This window comes from Mastigoproctus giganteus, chromosome 8 (genome assembly GCF_048544385.1).
Source record: "Mastigoproctus giganteus isolate SK-2022 chromosome 8, ASM4854438v1, whole genome shotgun sequence".
NCBI classification, from domain to species: Eukaryota; Metazoa; Arthropoda; class Arachnida; order Uropygi; family Thelyphonidae; genus Mastigoproctus; species Mastigoproctus giganteus.
Genome location: NC_143582.1, coordinates 214,360,611 through 214,383,593, shown reverse-complemented (window position 1 = coordinate 214,383,593; position 22,983 = coordinate 214,360,611). Strand labels below are relative to the sequence as shown.

The 22,983-nt window shown below is 36.3% G+C and overlaps 1 protein-coding gene across 1 annotated transcript in view; it reads left to right on the top strand.

The window, feature by feature from the left end:
• The window catches only part of Rab3GAP1 (RAB3 GTPase activating protein subunit 1), a 342,380-nt gene that overhangs the window by 20,326 nt on the left and 299,071 nt on the right, over window positions 1-22,983 (top strand). Inside the window, exons 3-5 of the mRNA XM_090380465.1 lie at window positions 12,590-12,665; window positions 16,415-16,553; window positions 22,396-22,474. Of these exons, the coding sequence (XP_090236591.1) occupies window positions 12,590-12,665; window positions 16,415-16,553; window positions 22,396-22,474 (294 nt within the window). The remainder of the gene's footprint in view (window positions 1-12,589; window positions 12,666-16,414; window positions 16,554-22,395; window positions 22,475-22,983) is intronic.

Here is a 22,983-nt window from a genome sequence, read left to right as displayed (position 1 = left end):
TATAAAATATTTTTTCATTAAATAAAAGGCATTTTTCCATTTATAATTTAATCAGAAATTAGTTTACTTATTTAGTTACTTTGTTGGTAAACCTTTGGGCATAAAAGTCTAGTAGAATATCCTCCAGCTTTTGTGTCCTTTGTTGCTTACTATATCTCTCCTTACAAGAAATACATACACTACCATTAATATCTGTACACCCCTCTGTTGATAGCATAGGTCACTTCTTACCCAAGTACCATGTATCAGACACAACTATAAATATGCTCATATGCCTTCAAGGAGACACTAGCACATTTGTGAATGCAGGATGCTGTGATCGACATAGTTAACTGATTTCCATCACAGAATAATAATAGGGGGCTACATAAGCAGTCAGTCTGTATGTGACATTTTAACAGCACTGAAGACCCCTAGGTGAGTGATTGGTGATGTAATCTGTAAATGGATGTGGACTAGTGCTGAAACCATCATGGAGTGACTGGAAAACCTCTGAAGCTGAACTTGACAGGAGAGCTCTGCCCAAAGAATTATTTACTCAGAATGCAGATTGACATTGTTGCAGCACACATAGGCCCTCAGTAAGATGATTATGATACAGGACACATGTCACACCAGTTACAATGGCCGACCGGGCTAGCCGGGTGGGTAAAGTGCCTGCCTGGCAACCCAAATTCGCGGGTTCGAATCCCGCCTTGGGCTTGGATCAGAGTACTGCAAAAACCTTGGGAGGTGCATCATCCACAATCACTAATCACCCTGACTAACACTAGATCCTTCTAGCATGGTGTAAGGCCCACCGTTCGTGGACTATAGCTCACTGGAAAGCTGTGCTTCGGAGTGACATATCACGGTACATGGTTTGCTAGTCTGATAGTCTTGCATAGGTGTGGCAATTGCCCAGAGAAAGCTACCTGTGGGACTATATTGTCCTGGCAATGAAATTTGGCATAGGCAGCATTATGGTCCGGCACTGTTTTTCATGGTTTGGCCTAGTACCATTGGTTGTTTTGAACAAACCATAAATGCTGAGGTTTATCTAGATATCCTGGACAATAATGTTTTACTTATGTTGTAGCAGGATTTTGGGGAAGACCCATAACAAGATAATGCTCCACATCTTACTGTTCATATTGTGATGGACTGGTTTGAGGACACAAATGTTGAAAAATTGGACTGGACAACCTAGAGTCCTGACCTCAATCCTATGGAGAACCTCTAGGATGAATTGGATCATCAGATCGTGTGAGGAGAGACTGCCTAGAAAACAGAACTGAACTGGCTGCCACTTTGAAAGCCAAATGGCAGAAAATATGAGAGGACATTTACAAAAAAACAGTAGAGTGTTCCATGAAGACTAGACTATCATAAAGGCTAAAGATTTCAGTGCACTTTATTAGTTTTATAGTAAATAAAGATTATTTGCAGATATATAGGTGCATCCAGATATTAATGGTAGAGCAGTGTATATTGAAGGGTCATTATATGCAAGAATTTTGAATATACGTTTTACACTACACTGCTTTGAAATCAGAAAGACTATTTGGAAGGCTCATACTTTCTGAGACATTTTTAGCATTAGTATTGGCAAATTGTGCAGGGAAGCAACCTTGTACAGCACCAGCCAAAAATAAAAAAATAAAAAAGACACTTCCCGCATCACTTGTCTATCCCCTCTAATAATTTGTGTAATTACTTTTTAAATTTATTCAAACTACCCACTTCCACAACACCAGATGGAAGTTTATTCCAACAATCAGCTGCCCTGTGTCTGAAAGCAAATTTCCAACATCTATCCTGCAACCATCCTTCCTCTTTAAATATATCTCCCCTTATGTGCATTATCTCAGCAAGATAAGGATGTCATCAACATTTAGTACATTCAGGACCTCAATGCACTAAATGTTGATTCAGAACCGAGGTCCTGTGGTAAGAGTGTCCCTTTGTGTTCTTGACTAACTCTGGTTGCTTTCCTCTGCACCCGTTCAAGCAGATCTACATCCTTCCTAAAATGAGGTTTCCCGACATGTATGCAGCATCATTTCCAGATAGTACTTTTAAAGGGGAAAATATTGTAAAATAAGATACTTAAAAAAAAAAGAAGCAAAATAAAACAATCAAAATTATAAAAAAAAATTTTTTTTTTTCAGCCAATATCCATGTCATTAGAAACCATATATTTTGGGTTTTTTCATTCATCCTCCCTTGCACTTCCTGATTAAATGAATCCTGGAATATGACTTCTTCATATAATTTCTGTTTTATGTTTTTTTTTTTTTTTTTGTCTTAATTTATAAAATTCACATTCATAGAAAAATGCTAGCTGCAGAGGAGACAAGAATGTCTCAGCAAGGGGTGGTTTAGTTTTGTATATGCTTTCCAAATATATTTACCGATTTCAGTGTAGTGTAGTGTAAAATGCTTACATACATATCCCTCTCTGTGTGGCATTCCTATAGAGTAGTAGACAACATGAAAGATGAATGAAAATGATATGCATAATTGAGAAATTCAACCAACAATCAGAAACTTAAGCAGTTACTGTATAAACTGGAACATGGATGCGTTTCTGAGATGGATCTCAGAGTGGCTTCAGGACAGGAGGCACGGAGTTGTGGTTATGATTAATTAATTAATGTGGTTGCAATTAGTAGTTGCTGTTCAGGTTGGCTAATGTTAGAAGTGGGGCACTGCATATCAGTTCTGGGACCACTTTTTCAATTTTCATAATGACATTGACAAAGGGATAGAGGGCATGATGTCAAAATTGGTAGATGATATGAAGATTGTGAGAGTGATTAATGATCAGCACCAGGCAGCATTCCTTCATAATAACTTAGATAGACTTTGAGGATGGTCAGGAAGGTGGCAGCTATTTTAATGCAATGAAATGCAAGGTCTTACACTGGGGAATAATAACCACAAAATAACATGTGGTGGGGTTGAATTAAAAACAGTAGAGGAAGAAAGGATTTGGAAGTTACAAATACAGACCAATATGAAGTTCTCTGGTCATTGTAGACAGGCGACAAGGAAGACCTATGGTATCCTATTGATAATTTATTGAACATTTGCTTGTAGCAATAGGGAGGTCATAAACCTGCTGTATAAGGCAACTGTACTTTGCTTTACTTGAAATACCGTGTCCAAGTGTGGAGACCTCATCTAAAACAAGACATGAATCCTCTTGAAAGATTCCAAAGACAGGCAACCTGCTTGCTGAAATCTGCTAAAAGATTCCCATATGAGAAAAGACTTCAATGTGTGGGCTGTAAAGCTTGGCAACCTGACACTTTATGGGACACTGGATTGAAGTCTGTAAGACTCTGAGTGGGATAGTAAAATGAATGAAGGCAAAATTTTGACTCATAAATGACTCCAACATTAGAGGCAATAAATTGAAACTATGGGGAAAGAGCTTCTGATAAAATTGTGAGTGGTTTTCTTTTATCCACTAAATTGTTAATTACTGTATTGGAATAAGTTATCATGGGGATGGTTGAAGGCTGACTGCTTGGAGAAATTTAAAGGTTGGCTGGATAGCATTAGCAGAGACATATGATGCAAGAAAGCAAGCTTATGCAGCATCAGCTAAAAAAAAAAAATTCATGTGACTTAGCCTCATTTTCACATCCTCTCCTCAACATGAAGGGTCTTTCGTACCAACTCCAACTCTTATGGAAGTATGATCAGAGTGAAATAACAGCTTTGCAACTTGTATAAATCTTTGTATAAATGTGTGAACTTGGAATTTTATATTTTAAGAAAACAGTGTCCTTTTCATTTTTTGTGCAAATGAATAATGGAACTTGATGTGCTGCCATGTCATAATTGTTTTGAGAGTTGTATATTTAAAAAATTTATTAAAAACATATATAGATATGAATGAGGTACCCTGAAAGACTACTATTCTTTTCTAACAGGAAAAAATTCAATGAGAAACATTTGTTTACTTTTGCACTATTTGCTTTTAAAGTTCACATAAAAAGGCTGAAAAATCTGCCTTCCTTTGGAGTTATATATTTAAAATAGAATCCGGGTAATATGAAAATGATATTTTGTATTTAGTCTATATAGTTTTGGTAATCAGTGTAAAAAAAATAAATAAGAAAAACTGAAAAATAGCTTTTATATAAGAGTTTAAAATTAGAGATGCTCAATCCTCGTGTGGGATGGCATTTCAAAATGGTAACACGCTCTGTGGTGGGTTAAAGATAAGGCTACTGTCAAGGAAAAAAGGGAGGGGATTTTGCTTTTGTAACAGTGACCACAATTATCTTACAGTTTTTAAATACTCTTTGGTGGAATCAACTGATAATGTTACAAATTGCAACTCTAAATTGGAAGCATTCATGGAAGCAATCGAAAGCTAATAAAATTTTTGTAACAACAAACATATTTATTGTACATAGTTTAGAACTAAATGAATGTTAGATGAACTGGTCAGACTAGTGGCAGAGAAAAAATATTATCATAAATTATTAGGGTACAAAGAAACCTAAGCAATTACAAACCCTTCTGCAAATAAGTGAATTAGGAATGCTAAGGCAATTTATGAGAACTCTTTGGCTAAGAATGCAACGAAAAGTAGCAAAGAATTCTTTGCTTATGTTAATACTAGAAAGAAAAGGACAAACCACATTGGTTTGCTAGGTATGAATGGCATTACCACTGATGATTCTGTTCAGGTTGCTGACAAACAGAATAATTATTCTGAAGACATTTTTAGGGTTGGAGATACCAGAAGTATACACATTATAACTGGGAGCTGAATGATTTTTTGATAACTGAGAAGAAAGTTGAAGAGAAATTGTTGAAGCTAAAAGTGGATAAAACACTTGGGGTTGATGGAATCTGTTCAGTTATATTAAAAGAAGCAGCAAAAGTGTTAAGCAAGCCTTTAGCTATCATTAGGAGAGCATTCTTGTGTTTAGGGAAGGTTTCTACAGAGGTACAAATGGAAATGTGCAAATGTTTCCCCTGTTTACGAAGTGGAGCCATAGGGTGAAGTAAATAATTACAGACTTATAAGCTTGACTTCTATTCCAGGAAAAATAATAGTCTGGTTAAAGAAGTAGTGCAGGAACATCTTGACAGGAATGTAGTTATATGTAATCACAGCATGGATTTGTTAAGGGGAGGTTGTCTGATCGATTTGATTAATTATTATGATGCAAATAACAAAGGAACTAGATGCAAAAAATAATTTTGACATCACATATTTAAATTTAAGTACAGCATTTGATACTGTTTCGCATGAAAGATTGCTCTTCAAATTGAAGCACCATAATATTGGGGGCAAGTTACTGCTGTGGATATAGGGATAGTTGAATGCCAGAAGATATAGAGTGGTTATTAATAGTCACTGCTCTTGGATTAATGATAGTGGAGTCTCTCAGGGTTTCGTACTGGGCCCCTTATCCTTTTCCATATTTATTAACATTATTGTTGAAGGCATATACAAGTATAATGCAAGTATAATGTTTAAATTTACCAATGATACAAAGGTTGGCAGCATGATTAATGGCAGTTATCAGGGTATACTACAGAAATAAGAGAAATTAGGCAGATGGGCTGAGAAGAGGCAATTGAGGTTTAACGTTGATAACTGCAAGGCATTGCAAATGGGTAGTGCACCCTTGTGGGTAGCACAGTTGGTAGAATTGCCATCCTCCCCACACCAGGTTGAAAAGACCTGAGTTTGAGTCCCGTCAATGATTTGAGGAATTTTTATGGGCCTTTTTGCAACATGGCAGAGTTAGTTGCTCTCAGGCAAGGGCACCTTGGCTTTTTCTCCTGGAAACTCGTATTTTTTGTCTAGCAAAACAGGAAATCGGCCACAGAACATGTGCAATTTACAGACAGTATATCGGAGCAATATGGCCTTAGTTGCTGATGCTCCTAAAACTCTATTACAACTACAATGGGTAGTGCTCATATTTAGTTCCTTGTGTTTATCAATGTCCTAGCAGTAATCCCAGAATAACGAATTGATGTGTGGTGAAGACTCGGGAGTGCATTAGCATTACTAGAGGCATATGATGAAAGAAAGCAAGCTTATGCAGCATCAGCCAAAAAAAAAAAAAAAAAAAAAAAAAAACCCCACTTCCACTTCACCCCTCCATTCGTTTGAAATACCTGTCCAGCTGAGCCTTAAATTTATTTAAGCTATCAACTTCCAAGACAAGGAATGGAAGTCTGTTCCACCAACCAACCACCCGCTGGCTAAAGGCAAATTTCCGCACGTCTATCCTACATCTGTCTTTCCTCAATTTGAATTTATGCCCTCTCAGGTGATTATTCTGAGCAAGAGGAAGAATCCCATCAGCATTGAGCATGCTGAAACCATTCAAGGCTTTATACACCTCTATCAGATAACCTCGCTGGTGCCTAGTCTCCAGACACCATAATTTGCAAAACTTAAGCCTTTCTTCATAAGAGTACCCCTTTGTTCCATTCACTAATCTTGTTGCCCTTCTCTGTACTTGTTCCAGCAGATCTACATCCTTCTTGAAATGAGGCCTCCAGACCTGTATACAGTACTCAAGGCGTGGCCTGACCATTGCCTGACAAGGGAATAATCACCTCCTTATCCCTGCTAGAAAAATTCCTGTATATCATTGATAAGACACCATGAGCTACTCTTGCAGCCCGTCTGCACTGCTCAGAGAACTTCATATCTGCCTGCACAATTACCCCCTGGTCCTTTTCATTCTCTACCACTGTCAGTGTAGTACCACAGAGTTGATATGTTGCTCTGGGGTTGCTGTTTCCCATATGTAGTACTTTACATTTGTCAATGTTAAACTTCATTTGCCACCTCTCAGCCCATCTGCTCAACCTTTCCAGATCCTTTTGCAGCAGTATAGGGTCAGTAGTGTCCTTGACAACCCTGCCAACCTTTGTATCGTCTGTAAACTTGGATATTAAGCTTGATATACCATCATCAATATCATTTATAAATACAGAAAACAAAAATGGACTCAACACTGAACCCTGAAGGACTCCACTAATAACATTAGTCCACAATGAGCAGTGTCCATTGATTACCCCTTTATCTGTCTTCTCCCCCTCAACCGCCCCTCCAATGCCACACTGCTCCAATTTGTGCAGCAGTCTTCCGTGTGCAACAGTATCAAAAGCCTTTCTAAGATCCAAGTATATAATATCAAAGTTATTCCCCGCATCCAGTTCTTGTGCCTCCGAAGGAGCAGCAGTGCGTAGCACACGCTTCTTGATTAGACTGGGGTTCGAGCCCGCCACCACCAAATATGGAGGATGTGGAAATTTCAGGGAATGACCACCGCATATTCCCGGAGCAATATGGCCTTAGTTGCTAATGCTCCTAAAAACCAAATAACAAACAAAACAAGCATCCAGTTCTGTGACTGCATCATAGTATCCAATCAAATTGGTCAGACAAGACTTCCCCTTAACTAAACCTGCTGTCTTTACAGACAGCACTACATCGGAGCAGATTCCCTCGGAATGTAGCATATTTACTGCAGAGCTGCACGCAATTGAGTTAGCCTTGGATCACATCAGTAAATGCCAATACCAACGGTTCATTTTATATTCCGACTCTCTCAGCGTGATACAGGCTTTAATAACTGTGAGATATAATTGTCATCCAGTTCTGTCTAGCATTCAGAAGAAGATTCACTTCCTCCGTGAACGTGAATATGATATCTGCTTCTGCTGGATTTCTAGCCCCATTGGGATTAAGGGAAATGATTTGGCTGACAATGCAGCCAAATCAGCAATTCCCAATAATAATAGCTGCCTGTCAGTCCCCTATACAGACTACAGGCAAATAATACACCAAAAGATACATTCCCAATGGCAGGATTTGTGGAATAGACAGACTGCGAATAAATTATATCGTATAAAGCCTGTAATTGAACCGTGGCAGTCTAGTCTGCGCAGGAACCGCAAAGAGGAAGTTGTTCTAGCTCGTCTCCGCATAGGACATAGCCATCTTACACATGCTTTTCTGCTGAGGGCAGATGACTGTCCTATGTGCGAGAATTGTGGCACCATTTTAACAATTCATCACATTTTAACCGTGTCCATGTTTTAGACACGAACGTGATTTACATTTTACCGTTTTTAGTCATCCGGCTGAGCCTTATACACTCAGTCTGATTTTATCTGACAATGACCATGTGTCTGCTGTTTTTAGCTTTTTAAAATGAATTAACATTTTTACTGGTATATAAAATTTACATTTTATTGTGCTTTTCTATTGATTTATCTTTTATACCTTTTATACATCTGTTATTATATATTTTGACATGGTGACCTAACTAGTTAGATCAATGAATATTTAAATTTTTTTTATATATATGGCCTGGTCTTGGCACATTATAGTCAAAGCTGCTAATGCGCCAATAAAATCTAAATCAATCAAACCTTAACAAAACCATGCTGTGTCCAAGCTATAACTGAAGTCTTGTCTAGATGATCCTGCAGTGCTTCTTTAACCAGTGCCTCCATTAATTTTCCTGGAACAGAAGTTAAACTCACAAGTCTATAATTACTTGTGTCAGCCTTTGATCCTCCTTTGTGAATTGGGGTAACATTTGCACATCTCCAGTCTGTGGGTAAGGAAGCTCTCATAATTATGGCTAAGGGTTTGCTTACTTCCTTTGCTGCCTCCTTTAATATAACTGGATAGATCCCATTCACACCAGGTGCCTTTCTTGTGTTTATCTTCAACAATTTCTCCTCCACTTTACTCTCAGTTATTACAGGATTCTCTAGCTTACTGCCAGATTTGAATACACCTCTGGCATTCCCCTCGCTGAATAACTCCTCATGTGTGAATGTCGATGCAAAATATTCATTTAGTTTGTTAGCTACCTGAGCAGGATCATCAACAGTTGACCCATCGATATCAAGTGGACCAATCTGATTCATCCCCTTCCTTCTAGAGTTTACATAAGTAAAGAACTCTTTGCTGTTTTTCTTTGCATCCCTTGCCAAGGATTTCTCGTAATCTGCCTTTGCCTTCCTAACCTCTTTTGTAACTTGGTTACAGATCAACTTGTATCTATCATAGGCTTCTGTGTCACGTGTTAATTTATATGTATCCCATGCATTTTTCTTCTCTGTCATATGTCTCATTAGTTCATCTGACATCCATTTAGACCTAAACCTTGAACAATATTTCTTAGTTGGTATGTAAAGCCTAGTAGCTTCCAAGATAAGTTCTTTGAATGCTTCCCATTTTGAATTTGCTGTTGGTAACATCCTCAGTTGGTCCCACTGAATAGAATTTAAATACTGTCTCAGACCATCGTAGTCACCTTTACGAAAGCAATAACTCTCCCTTTTGAAGAAAGCAAGTGTATGAGCTTATGCAGCATCAGCCAAAAAAAAAATCACACCATTCCCTCCAAATGCCTGTCCAGTTCCTCCTTAAATTTATTTAACCTATCCACTTCCACAATGACAGTTGGAAGTTTGTTTCAGCAATTAACCACCTGCTGGCTAAAAGCAAATTTCTACACATCTATTCTATATCTGTCTTTTCTTAATTTGAATTTATGCCCCCTTAGGTTTGTAATCTGAACAAGTGTAAGGATCCCATCAGAATTCAGTGTGCTCAACCCATTCAACGCCTTATACACCTCAATCAGATCACCGCACAGGTGCCTAGTCTCCAGCCACTGCAATTTGCAGAACTTAAGTCTCTCTTGGTAAGAAGATCCCTTCATTCCCCTCACCAATCTTGTTGCCCTTCTCTGTACATGCTCAAGCAAATCTACATCCTTCCTAAAATGAGGCCTCCAGACCTGTACGCAGTACTCAAGGCGTTGCCTGACCATTGCCTTATACAGAGGGACAGTCTACATGAAATGCTCCAAGCAGTAAAGACAGGCTGCTTGTATAGCTTATGGGGTTCTGTCAAAGATATATAATTACAGGCAGTTTCTGCTTTAAGAGATTTTTTTTCAAGTATCAACAAAATCAAAAATATGAACATTAATTGCAATAAATAAATGCTAAACATTCAAAAATACGGCATTTCAAACCACGTGTGTAGCTACACAATAATACAGTTCTACTGTGAGTGCATTTATTCAGGCAGATGAGAGCATCTCACTGACTCACATAATATAAAGCAGTTACCATTCTGACGTTACAAAGAGTGGTAGTGTTGCTCTTCATTTTCGTTGTCTTGTATTATTTCAAATTTATTCCCCTTATTAATACTGTATAGTATGCCAACAGATAAGGAGGGCAGTCCAACTCTTAAAGAATTTTGGAAATAATTCCATATTTTAGATGCAATCAAAATAATAAAATGAGTGTGGGACAAAATTACAGAGAACAGGAAGGATGTTCGAAATGAACTCTGTCCTCAGTTTATTGATAATTTTGAAGGATTTCAAGAACCACCAGAGATTGTACAAAATAAAACAGCAGTTGTTAATATTGCTAACCAATTGCAGCTTTTTTGAGGTTTCTACAACTGACATCGCTGATCTGCTTCAAGCACACAATGGAGAGATGCCGACCGGGCTAGCTGGGTGGGTACAGTGCCTGCCTGGCAAACCAAAGGTCGCGGGTTTGATTCCCGCCTCGGGCTTGGATCAAAAGTACTGCAAAAACCTTGGGAGGTGCATTATGGCCACAGAAGCCTATGCGCCAACAACTACCAAAAAAAAAAAAAAAAAAACAATGGAGAGCTCACAAATGAAGACCTTCTTGAAATGGCAAAATGTGAAGAAGCTGAGAAAGAAGATTGACAGCTGAAACCCCTGTTTCAAGCCCCTTCACTCTCAAGGGGCTTGACGAAGCTTTTCAACACAGAAAAAGCAATTGAGATTTTTGAGTTACATGATTCAAATTTCGAACACACTCGAAAAGTTGCTGCAAATTTAAAATATGCTTATACATGCATCGCGAAATTTATAAAGAAAAGAGAAGACTGTCTTGAAAATGTATGGCTCTTGAAGCATTTCTGAAGAAGAAGAAGATGACTCCTTCTGCTTCCAGTAAACCAACAACCAGTGCCAAGCCAACAATAAGTGTGCATTTTAGTCAATGCACATTTATGATGAAGAATAAACATTCTTAAACATTCTCAAATTATAATAATAATTTCTTTATTATTATAATTTGTTTGATTTTAAAGGCTATGTTTTCATTTCTTTGGATAAATAAATCATTGTTTAAGCATAAACTATTGTTTTGTTGAACTTTCTTTAACATTACTATAGTCATATTTCATTGTTGAGAAAGTAACCCCTGTTTTTAACATTACGTCTATGGGAAATTAATTCCCGCTTTACGAGTGTGTGTGCTAGGAACAAATTAACTCAAAGTTGGGAACTACCTGTATTTTAGCAAGCAGGGACAAGGAGGTGATTATCCTATTGTACAAGGCAATATTTAGCATTAGCAGTGGCAAATGATGCAAGAAATCAAGCTTATACAGCATCAGTCAAAAAAAAAACACCCCCATTTCACCTATTCATTCCCTCCAACAGTTTGTCTAGTTTTTCCTTGAATTTTTTAAAGCTATTAATTACATTATAACAGATGGAAGTTTTTTCCATCAATCAACCACTGCTGGCTAAAGGCAAACTTCCATATAGCTATTCTGCAACCATCCTTCAATTTTAATTTGTGTCCTTTCATGTGTGTGTGTGGTCTGAGGAGGAGGAAGAATCCCATCAGCATTGAGCTTGCTTAATACAGTCAAATATTTAGGCTGCATATTGATTACTACACACAGGACTAGAAGTATAATTTAGGAAGGATGTAGTTCTGTTGTTAATGGTTGCAGAGAAGAGCAACAAGATTATCAGGGACACCAAAGGGTACCCTTTCCAAGATATCATTCTGAAAACTGTAGCATCTGGAAACTAGTTACCTGCAGGGAGTCTGATTAAAGTGTTTATGGCTTTAAATGGATTAAGTAAACTAAATGCTATTGGCTTCCTTACACTTTCTTGGATAAGACACATATGGTGACAAATTTTTTTTGAAAAAAGGATAGTTGCAGCAGAGATGTGTGAAAAATTTACTTTCAGTGAGAGTTAATTATTGGAACAAACTTCCGTCTGATATTGTGAAAGTAGGTAGTTTGAATAAATTATTGAGGGGGATGATGTAGGTAGGTTTTCTGTTATTTTTTTATTTTATTATTATTTTTTTGTGTATTCATAACATTCATCATATTAATAAATAATAAATTTTCTGTTTATACTCCGGGATGACCAAACGGTCAGAGGAGTTCACAAGATAGACAGAATACAAGAAACAGCACTGTATTCAGTAGTCACGGGCTTGAATCCCGGTCACTCAAGGCACGTGTACTTATGCACCCACGCGCCTGACCACTAGGCTACGGCGGCCTATCCCTTCCAGTTACTGCAAAAATCGTTATTATGAAAGCCAAATTAATAAAACCTAATTAAATTAATCCAATTAGAATAAAAAACGAAAACAAACACCAAGCATAAATTTTTGAATAGCATTTATGAAATATTTCGACCTTATTCAAGCAGTTTAAACCTGCATTTACCATGCCTTTCAATGACCTTATCAGAGAATAATGTTTTTGAATTGTTTTCAGATTTATTGCTAGAATTGAAGAAGTGATACATGAATGGAAGCTTCCATTACAGAAACCTGGATCTCCACTGAGTAAAGCAAGTATCTTTTGATGACATATCATTTTGCATATAAACCTAATGTAACTTATTGAATTTATAATTAAACTGAATTGCTTTTAAAAATTCATTTAAGTTTAAAACTTGAGACTGTTTCACTTTATACACAAGATAAGGATTTTGCATGATTACTCAAAATTATTTATTTGCCTCTAATCTTAGAACTTTATCAAAACTTAATCAAAACATTAATGAATTTTCACTAATATTATTATATATATATATATATATTTTTTTTTTAAGTTTATAGGAATTCATGAAACATATTATACTGTATAATATTAATATAGCAAAATTGTGTAGTCTGACATTCAAAAAATTGTCACTTTTTGAAAATTTCAATACTAAAATAATAATCTAGAAATTACTCAAGTTCTGTGAAGTTCATGAAAACTGCTGGCATTCAAAATTGAATCAAATTGCATGGTATATATCTTTCATTGGTTGCTGGCTGACAGCTACTGATATTCAAACTGTACACCATAAAAGTTTAAAAAATGAGCAATTTTGTTATTTATTTATTATTTTTTGTATGATATCAAATATCGCTTCATTAACTTCATTGTGATTCATTTCTTGATTGTGGTCTTGAAAGTTTATATTACTTTACCCAAACATCTCTTAAGCCTTAAGTAAAAAAAAAAAAAAACCTGCTTGTCATGATTAGGAGCAAGCAGTGAGATAAATATCATTGAGAAGTTTGATTGATTAACAATAGGAAACATGCTGCTTCAGGAAATTATGGGAAAGTTTACTTTGCAACTATGAGAGTTTATTGATTTTTTAACTTAAGGCTTAGAATGTGAAGCTCAGGAAAGGTTTTCCAGAGTAAGAAATACACTATAATTGCTATATAATATCGGTGTAAATACACCATAGTTAACCCATATATTTGAGCTACGATTGTAGCGTAGAAGGCATCGTTTTAAATGTATCTCATAATGTGGTTGCCTTCACAACAATATAGCTACTATTGAATTACTTCAAATAAATAACGCTTCTCTAGTAGAGAAGACTACTGTTATTTATTTTCAGCAGTACCACCACCCAGACGATCGTTTCGAAGCTTTTTGGCTTCGTCATCAGTGGGCGGGCAGGTACCCAGGTAATACAACAAGCCATCTCAGTTGCGAAGTTATATCCACATTATGAGAGATGCCAGAAGGGTGTGGTGGTAATGTATTTGGAAAATTAAATGCACTAGGCATAATCCTTATGGGTTTTGATAATTAACTATATAATATCGGTGTAAATACACCATAGTTAACCCATATATTTGAGCTACGATTGTAGCGTAGAAGGCATCGTTTTAAATGTATCTCATAATGTGGTTGCCTTCACAACAATATAGCTACTATTGAATTACTTCAAATGAATAACGCTTCTCTAGTAGAGAAGACTACTGTTATTTATTTTCAGCAGTACCACCACCCAGACGATCGTTTCGAAGCTTTTTGGCTTCGTCATCAGTGGGCGGGCAGGTACCCAGGTAATACAACAAGCCATCTCAGTTGCGAAGTTATATCCACATTATGAGAGATGCCAGAAGGGTGTGGTGGTAATGTATTTGGAAAATTAAATGCACTAGGCATAATCCTTATGGGTTTTGATAATTAACTATATAATATCGGTGTAAATACACCATAGTTAACCCATATATTTGAGCTACGATTGTAGCGTAGAAGGCATCGTTTTAAATGTATCTCATAATGTGGTTGCCTTCACAACAATATAGCTACTATTGAATTACTTCAAATAAATAACGCTTCTCTAGTAGAGAAGACTACTGTTATTTATTTTCAGCAGTACCACCACCCAGACGATCGTTTCGAAGCTTTTTGGCTTCGTCATCAGTGGGCGGGCAGGTACCCAGGTAATACAACAAGCCATCTCAGTTGCGAAGTTATGTGGTGGTACTGCTGAAAATAAATAACAGTAGTCTTCTCTACTAGAGAAGCGTTATTTATTTGAAGTAATTCAATAGTAGCTATATTGTTGTGAAGGCAACCACATTATGAGATACATTTAAAACGATGCCTTCTACGCTACAATCGTAGCTCAAATATATGGGTTAACTATGGTGTATTTACACCGATATTATATAGTTAATTATCAAAACCCATAAGGATTATGCCTAGTGCATTTAATTTTCCAAATACATTACCACCACACCCTTCTGGCATCTCTCATAATGTGGATATAACTTCGCAACTGAGATGGCTTGTTGTATTACCTGGGTACCTGCCCGCCCACTGATGACGAAGCCAAAAAGCTTCGAAACGATCGTCTGGGTGGTGGTACTGCTGAAAATAAATAACAGTAGTCTTCTCTACTAGAGAAGCGTTATTTATTTGAAGTAATTCAATAGTAGCTATATTGTTGTGAAGGCAACCACATTATGAGATACATTTAAAACGATGCCTTCTACGCTACAATCGTAGCTCAAATATATGGGTTAACTATGGTGTATTTACACCGATATTATATAGTTAATTATCAAAACCCATAAGGATTATGCCTAGTGCATTTAATTTTCCAAACTATAATTGCTGTAGTCGCAATATTGTTTTATTGCTCTACTAGGATACTGCATTATCTCTAGACAGTAGTTTAATGATCTGTGCAATTGATTACCACAGAGATGTTTACAAGATTAGGTTTCAAAAGTTAGACTTTGATGAAAATTTTTTTAAAATTCTAAGAATTTTTAAAAATCTGTCAGCGATTAAGTTCCGTTGTTGCTTGATATATGAGATTCTATTGCATGCCAAACTATGTGCATCCATCTGCTGGTATTGTTCATAACACTTTAGCATGTTACATTTGCTAAAATATTCAAACACACACTGGCGCAGAAATTAAACACTGATACAATATAGCTTATGATGCTGATGCATTGCCCAAACAACAACCTTCTGTAAAATGCCAGTTTTTCTTGCATTCTCATTTCTGTTTTTCTGTATGTAAAAGGCCTTCAGTTATCTGTATGTCTTCAGTCATTTGTACCACACAGTGGTACAAATGACTGAAGTATTAACAATTTAAAATTCCCTGGGTAAATATGAAGTTCTCTCTTTTGGAATAAATTTCCATCTTGTTTCATGAAGTGGGTAGTTGGAATGAATTTAAAAGTTTGGATAGGGAGGAATGGGCAAATCAGATGGGTAAATTTTTTTTTGCATACTGCTGTATAAGCTTTGTTTCTTGTCTCATGTTGCTATACTATTACTAAAAGTGATGAATTAATAAATGCCACTAAGTGCTCATAAATATTATTATTATTTATAATAATAAAATGTTTAGCAATTTGCATGGAATCGATAAGCAATATATAAATTTGAGCAAACAAAAATACTTATTGTTCTAAAAACACCAAAATTTTTATTTATTATACACAAATAGAAAAACATTTATCCTATGGTAGTTTCTACAAATCATATTTATGTGGATGCATTATTGCAAAAGCTGTTTAGGCCAGTCAGTCAGGGTACATAAACAAAGAAATCATGAAATTTAAAAGTCAAAACAGTGAAAAAGACTAACCTGGAAAAATCACAAAGATGCACAACTGGCAGGTTAACATACTGCACTGTCAAATTTTTCTCTGTACATGGTTATGAAAAGCTGTGTGAAAGCAGAGTGCAATTCTTAAGTTTTTAATTTCATATCTTGTTTTTGAGAGCTTTAACTAATGCATTCTTATCTGTTTGTTTGTTTATTCATTGCAGGGAGAGTTAAGTAGTGGAACTTGGGCAGAAAATAGTGAAGACATTAGATTTTCAACATTTTGTTTTAAAATAACACATCATTATTTGATTCAGGATTTAACAAGTGAAGAAACATTTCCAGATGAAGAAGAAGAGGAAGGTAAAAATTTGAGCATATTCATTTATAGGATGTTTTACAAATTGTTGTATACACTGAGTGGCCAGTTTATTAAGTACACTGATGTAATAGTGAGTAACACCCCCTTTATACCTTCTAAAGGGGGGTATTACTCCCTATTACACCAGTGTATCCCCGTATACCCTCTAAATAGCATGATATCATTAGGCCATAGGCTCCATGAGATGCCAAAAGAGTTCTAAAGGATGCTGGCCCATTCAGACTCAATCACATATCACAGTTACCTCAGATTGGATGGCAGTGGATATCCACCACAACCAGCTTATTGCACCTCATCCCACAGATACTCAATCAGGTGACTGAGCAGGATAATGAATGGTAAAGTTACCCTCATATGCTGGAACCAATCGCAAATGACCTTTACGTTGTACATCTCACATTGTCCTCCTGGAAGTAACTTCTATCAAATGGATAAACTGTTAGCATGAAGGGAGGTGCCTGGTAAACAGTGATGTTCAAGTAGGCTACAGCAGACTTTGATCCACTGGTATCAGGGATCCTAATGCATATGACAAAAATGCTCACCACACCATTAGCTGTACCCTGTGGTGCTGATGCATGATGGATCCATTGATTCGTGTTTCTGTCACTACACCTTGCCCCCTACCTCAGTATTGAAGGTGACATTTTTCCATTCCCGAAATGTTCTGTACCCATAATTGCTTGTTTTTCAATGAGAATAGTGGAACTTGGTAAGATTATCTGCTACTATACTCCATCTATGACAGGATCTGATTCATTGTTTCATATACCCTTTTGCACACCACTGTGGTATTGTACTGTCATTTGGCTGATTGTGGATTGCATGATTCTTTTGATCCTCTATTGGCTTCTCACAACAAGTGTTTCTAAACACTACATTGCAGTTGGCTAGATGTTTTCTGGTTTTTGGACCATTCTCAGTGTGCCACTTATGCTGGCACATGTGGTACTGACTGTCATACAATATTCAGAGTCACTTTAGTCACACTTCACTTATTCTCTTGTTAAATTTCTCTCTCTCACTCATTTTGTATCTAGTCTTATATACTGGAGGCATACCTAATAAGCTGTCATTCAGTTTATGTATCATATATAGGATCATGTGTGGGTTAAATGGAACAATTTCCCTTTAACTGAAAAAAGATATGTTCACAGTGCTTTTCCAGAATTCCTTCCTCTGTGTTATAAGAGTATAGTGAAACAAGGATTGGACTAACAAATTAGTGTGGTATCAGAGTTAATTTATTTCATGCTGAGGAATAAAAATATGAAATATTTATTTCATATTTTTATTCCTTTAATGATGAATTGTTATTTCATTCCTTCATTGTTCATTAATAATGAAGAAATGAAAAATTTAAAGGAACAGGGAGTATCATGGTTTGTAGCTGACCTAATCATTTTAGCTGAGAGAGTGAATGAATTAAAAGAAGTTTGAGAAGTGAAAATCAATTCTGAATATTTCTCTATCAAAGGCAGTAAGTTGCTATAGGGTGCCATTTAGAAAAGTGGAGAGAAATTATTTGCAAAGACTAGACATTGATGAGAGAAAAAAAGACAGGTAGTGGAACAATTAAAATACTTACATTCACATTTCTGAAATGAAAATGCTTAAATGGTGGATGCAAGGGAATATTAAAATTGGAAACAGAAATGAGAATATTAGAAAGTATTTTTATTAAAAATCAAAGGAAACTCAACAGAACATTTCTTATGAAGGAATCAGTTAGAAAGGTAATAGAAATTTAAAAAAAGCAAGAAAAATATGAAATTGAAGTATCTTTATGAGAAGTGTTCAATGGATGCACATATTCAGAAGGGTGTAATTCAGAGAGAGAGAGAGAGAGAGAGAGAGAGAGAGATGCACAAGAAAACAAAGAGCAAAATTAGAAATCCTTGAGTCTTGGTTTTAATATAGTCTAATTTAAATGCTTTTAAGAAATCTTTATTGCAGTGTGACCCTTCATACCCACAAGGCCAGGGGGCTTAACATGGCATGAATTAATACAGCTTCCATGCAGGGGCCCACATTCAGATAAGGATGTACTATATCAGGTGGAGAAGAGGAGAACATATAATGTTAAATAGCAAAAAAAAAATTATTAAACATAAGTATTATAAAGTATATAAAATTGTATAGAGCATAATTTAAGCTAAAATGCACATGCATCAATCTTCAGTGGGCATGAGGAAATCAGGTGCACAGGGAATGCTCAGATTAATGAGCTCACTCATGGTGATCTGGGAATCTTGTGTGGTACAAATAGTTTTCAGTTTTGGAGTAGATGTGACAATGTAAAGGTCAAAGATATTATTTAGCTGCCATCCTCAAAGCATCAGTGACCATCACTAGTATGATATAGCATGATGAAACTGATTTTATTGCATTTTATTTTTAAATATATATATATATTTGTTTATTCCAATTTATTACCACTGCATTCCTTTTATTTAAAGACATGTTTAAAGATTTACTATTTGTTTTTTTATAATTACCTTCAGCAGCCCATGTTACACACTTAATGTGTTTTTCTTCTTTTTTTTGATTGTTTTTGGTGAAATATTTAAATACTGATAATGTGCTGTCACATGAAATTGACTTATATTCAAAAAATTTAATTGGAGGTGTTCTGTTTTGCAAGTCCTTGAAGAGAATGCTATGACTTTTATGATTTCAAATAAAAATAAATAAATAAGTAAAATAAACCAGGTTACAGTATCTTCTGGACCATAAGACATCCTTTTATTTTGTTCTTGGAAAATGTTTCCTAAAATTCTCCAGCATTTTATGGTCCAAACATATACTACATGTATGAAGTGATGTTTTTATATCTAGCCATGATTAGGAGAAGTATGATCAAAACATTCAGGTGACCTTCGAAAAAGCTAGCATTTTTAGTGCATGACCATGTCGGATCGCACATAATGGAGGCAACAAAAAGGATAATTGCTGAATTAAATATTGAATTAGCTGTATTTCCAGGCAGTCTTAGCTAGCAGTCATTAGATATCTCATTTAGCAAACCCTTTAAAGCATTGATGTGAGAAGAGTGGACCAACTGAATGGAGGCACAAAATCAAATTTTACACCAACAGGATGAATGAAGCAACCAACAGTTTCACAAATATATGTAGTTGGAAAATTCTTGGGAGTTAGATGATAAACTCTTTGAAGAATGTGAATGTTCAGACCATACTATTAGTAATAGTATTAGATGAATGTGACAGGGGCAGAAACAATATTTTGGCTTTCTACAATGAATAAAAGGTTCATTCTGCATTGACATTTTGTTTAGTAAGCACTTATTGTAGTGTGACCCTTCATACCCACAAGGCCAGGGGGAACCTTTGTTTCAAATATATACATTAAAATGTTTTTTTCTCAAAATTTGCATTTCAAAATGTGGATGCAACTTAACATCTGGAAAATATGGTAGTATATACACTGAGTGCTCACTGAATTATGACCACCTAACTAATACTTCGTAAGTCCTCCTTTTGCCCTCAGTACAGCAGCTATCGGACATGGCATTGATTCAAATGTCAGAAACGTTCAGGATGTATGGCCAACCAAGCTGTGTGTAATGCGGTCAGCAATGCAGGTATGGAGGTGATTGGTGTATCCAGACGCCTGATATGCCTTTCCATAGTGTCCCACAAGTGCTCTATGGGATTTATATCAGGGGTGTTCGGAGACCAATCGATATGCTGGAAGTCAGAACTGTGTTCTGCAAACCATTCCTGCACATCAAGTGCCCAATGGCTCAGCGCATTGTCATCTTGGAAGACACCATCACCATTTGGGAAAAAGTGTAACATAGCGGGGTGTACACAGTCAGCAAGCAATTGACGATAGCGGAGACCACTGATATGTTGTTCCACATGCACCAGGGGTCCAAGTTCCTGCCAGTGAAACGTGCTCCACACCATACAACCACCTCCATCAGCCTGCACTTTTTATACCATGCATGATGGATGAAGGGCCTCATGTTGTTGATGCCAAATCTGTACATGACCATCCACAGTGTGGAGTAAATAACGTGACTTATCTGATCAGCACACCTTCTTCTAGTCTTCTAACATCCGACTTGCATGATCTTTGTACCAGGCGAGTCTTTTACGCCGATGAACTTTGGTTAGGAGAAGATGCCGTAGGGGTCGTCTGCTGGTTATAGCCCATATGTACGAGCATGTGACTTGTGGTCATGACAGATACTGTTCTGGGTTGGCCCATGTTGTATTGGGTAGTCAACTCTTCAACAGTGTTGCACCTGTTTGCCTATACGAGTCTTCAGACCCGGTGCTCACCTCTAACATCAACCTTTTGCTGACCTTTGTAGTTTTGCCATTGGGTCGTTGTTTGACCGGCGCCTCGGTGGGCAGGAGCAGCAATGCATAGCACATGCTTCTTGATTAGACCGGGGTTCGAGCCCGTGAGCCACCAGATGTGGAAAGGTCAGGGAATGACCACCGCATATCCCCAGAGCAATATGGCCTTAGTTGCTAATGCTCCTAAAAACCAAATAACAACAACAACAACGTTGTTTGACCATTTCGACGCCAGTCCTGGTACACTTTAACTATGGCGGCTCTTGAACACCCCACCAGTTCAGCCGCTTGGGAAATCAAGGCACCAGCTTGTCGAGCACCCACAATCTGTCCTTTATCAAAGTCCGATAAATCCTTCCTTTTACCCATCGTGCTCGGAATTTTACTACCTACTGAACCACTGACACCTTATCTATGCTGCATAGGTCGACTAATTCCGCACTCTTGTACCTCACTTGGTCAATGGGTTGCATTGTTTTCATAGGGGTGGTCATAATTCAGTGATCACTCAGTGTATATGGTAGTATATGGTTAGTCATCTTATGGATGAAATAACTGCATAACATCCTAATAAGTGACATTAATCTACCACTTGTAAAGATTAAGTTATTTTATTGAAAACATCACAAAGTTAATTGAACTTTGTTATGTTTGAAATAGTTTGGGAACATTTTTGAGAAGTCACTGTTTCTTGTTGGCAACCTTGTTAGAATTGCTCCTGGATTGATATGGAATGAAAACTACAGGAACTCTTCACCTGCAATAGGTTTCATTCCACACCAAACTGATTAAGTGTTTCCACTGAGATGTGTTCAGTTAACTTTGTAATATTTTTAATAAAACAGCTTAATCTTTACACATGGTAGATTAAATAAATTTTCTGTTTATACTCCGGCACGACAACCAAGTCAGTAGAGTTTACAATAAATCGTCAATACAAATAATATTTATCGTATTTAGTAGTCACGGGTTTGAACCCCGGTCCACTCAAAGAACGCGTGCTATGCACTCTCGCTCCTGACCACTCGGCTATGTCAGGCCATTAGTGTCACTTAACTGTATTTCATATTGTTAAAATAAAACTGCCTTAAAATTAAAGTAATTGATAAGAATAAAAGATTTAAAATTAAATTTAACAAATAAAATGTTTGAAAACGTAGTTTTGTTTTTTTGAATATTGCTGATGCAGAAATTTGATTCAGGATATGTAGTTAGTGAAAAAATTTTTTTTTTTCCAAATTTTTGAAAAAAGATATTTTTTCATCATCTATGTTGATTATATCAATATTAGGAGAAATATTGCCTTCCTTTTACATTCCTGGTCTGAAAACTGAAGATGATGGAAATGACAAGTTACAAATTTCAGATTAATCCCCTGATCCCTTTCCCCCTTTGTGTTCACTTTTGTATTGTCATGTTAGCCTTAAACTTTTAAAAATGATATACAATTTTCTTTATCAGTTTAAAGTTATTACTTTTATATTTGTTGTAGGAAAACTTCCATATGCCCTAGAAGATATGGCAGCACATAATAATGATTTTCCTCCTAAAGCTCATTGCTTAGTTCGTTGGTAAGGTCATAACATTCATAACATGGAGGTTTATTTTTACCTGTAGGCTTTTTCATTTATTATGTGAGAAGGAATATAAACTTTATTGGCACTGTGGGAACTTGTAAATTTTCATAACAGAATTGCTTTTTGATTGTAATACTTTGCCAGACTACAGTCAAAGAGGTAGGGAATTCCATTATGATAATTTAATCTAAGCACATAGTATGAAATGCATCCCCACTGTGTTATCACTGTCTTGTTTAAAAAGCATATAATGAAATACTGTTACTCTCATATGGTTTATGCTTTTGGTTTCTGCTGTTTTTAATTAAAAAAAAATTTATCTTTGTGCATATCTATTATAAATTTGATTTAATTCAACCTTGTTTCATTTACTGACAGGGCTAGCGTCCTCAAAAACTAATAATTAAATGAAATATTTTTAAGGAATGCATCTATCATTATTAAATTATGATGGATGCATTCCTTAAAAAAATTAATTAATACATTTTAAATGTAGCATTTAT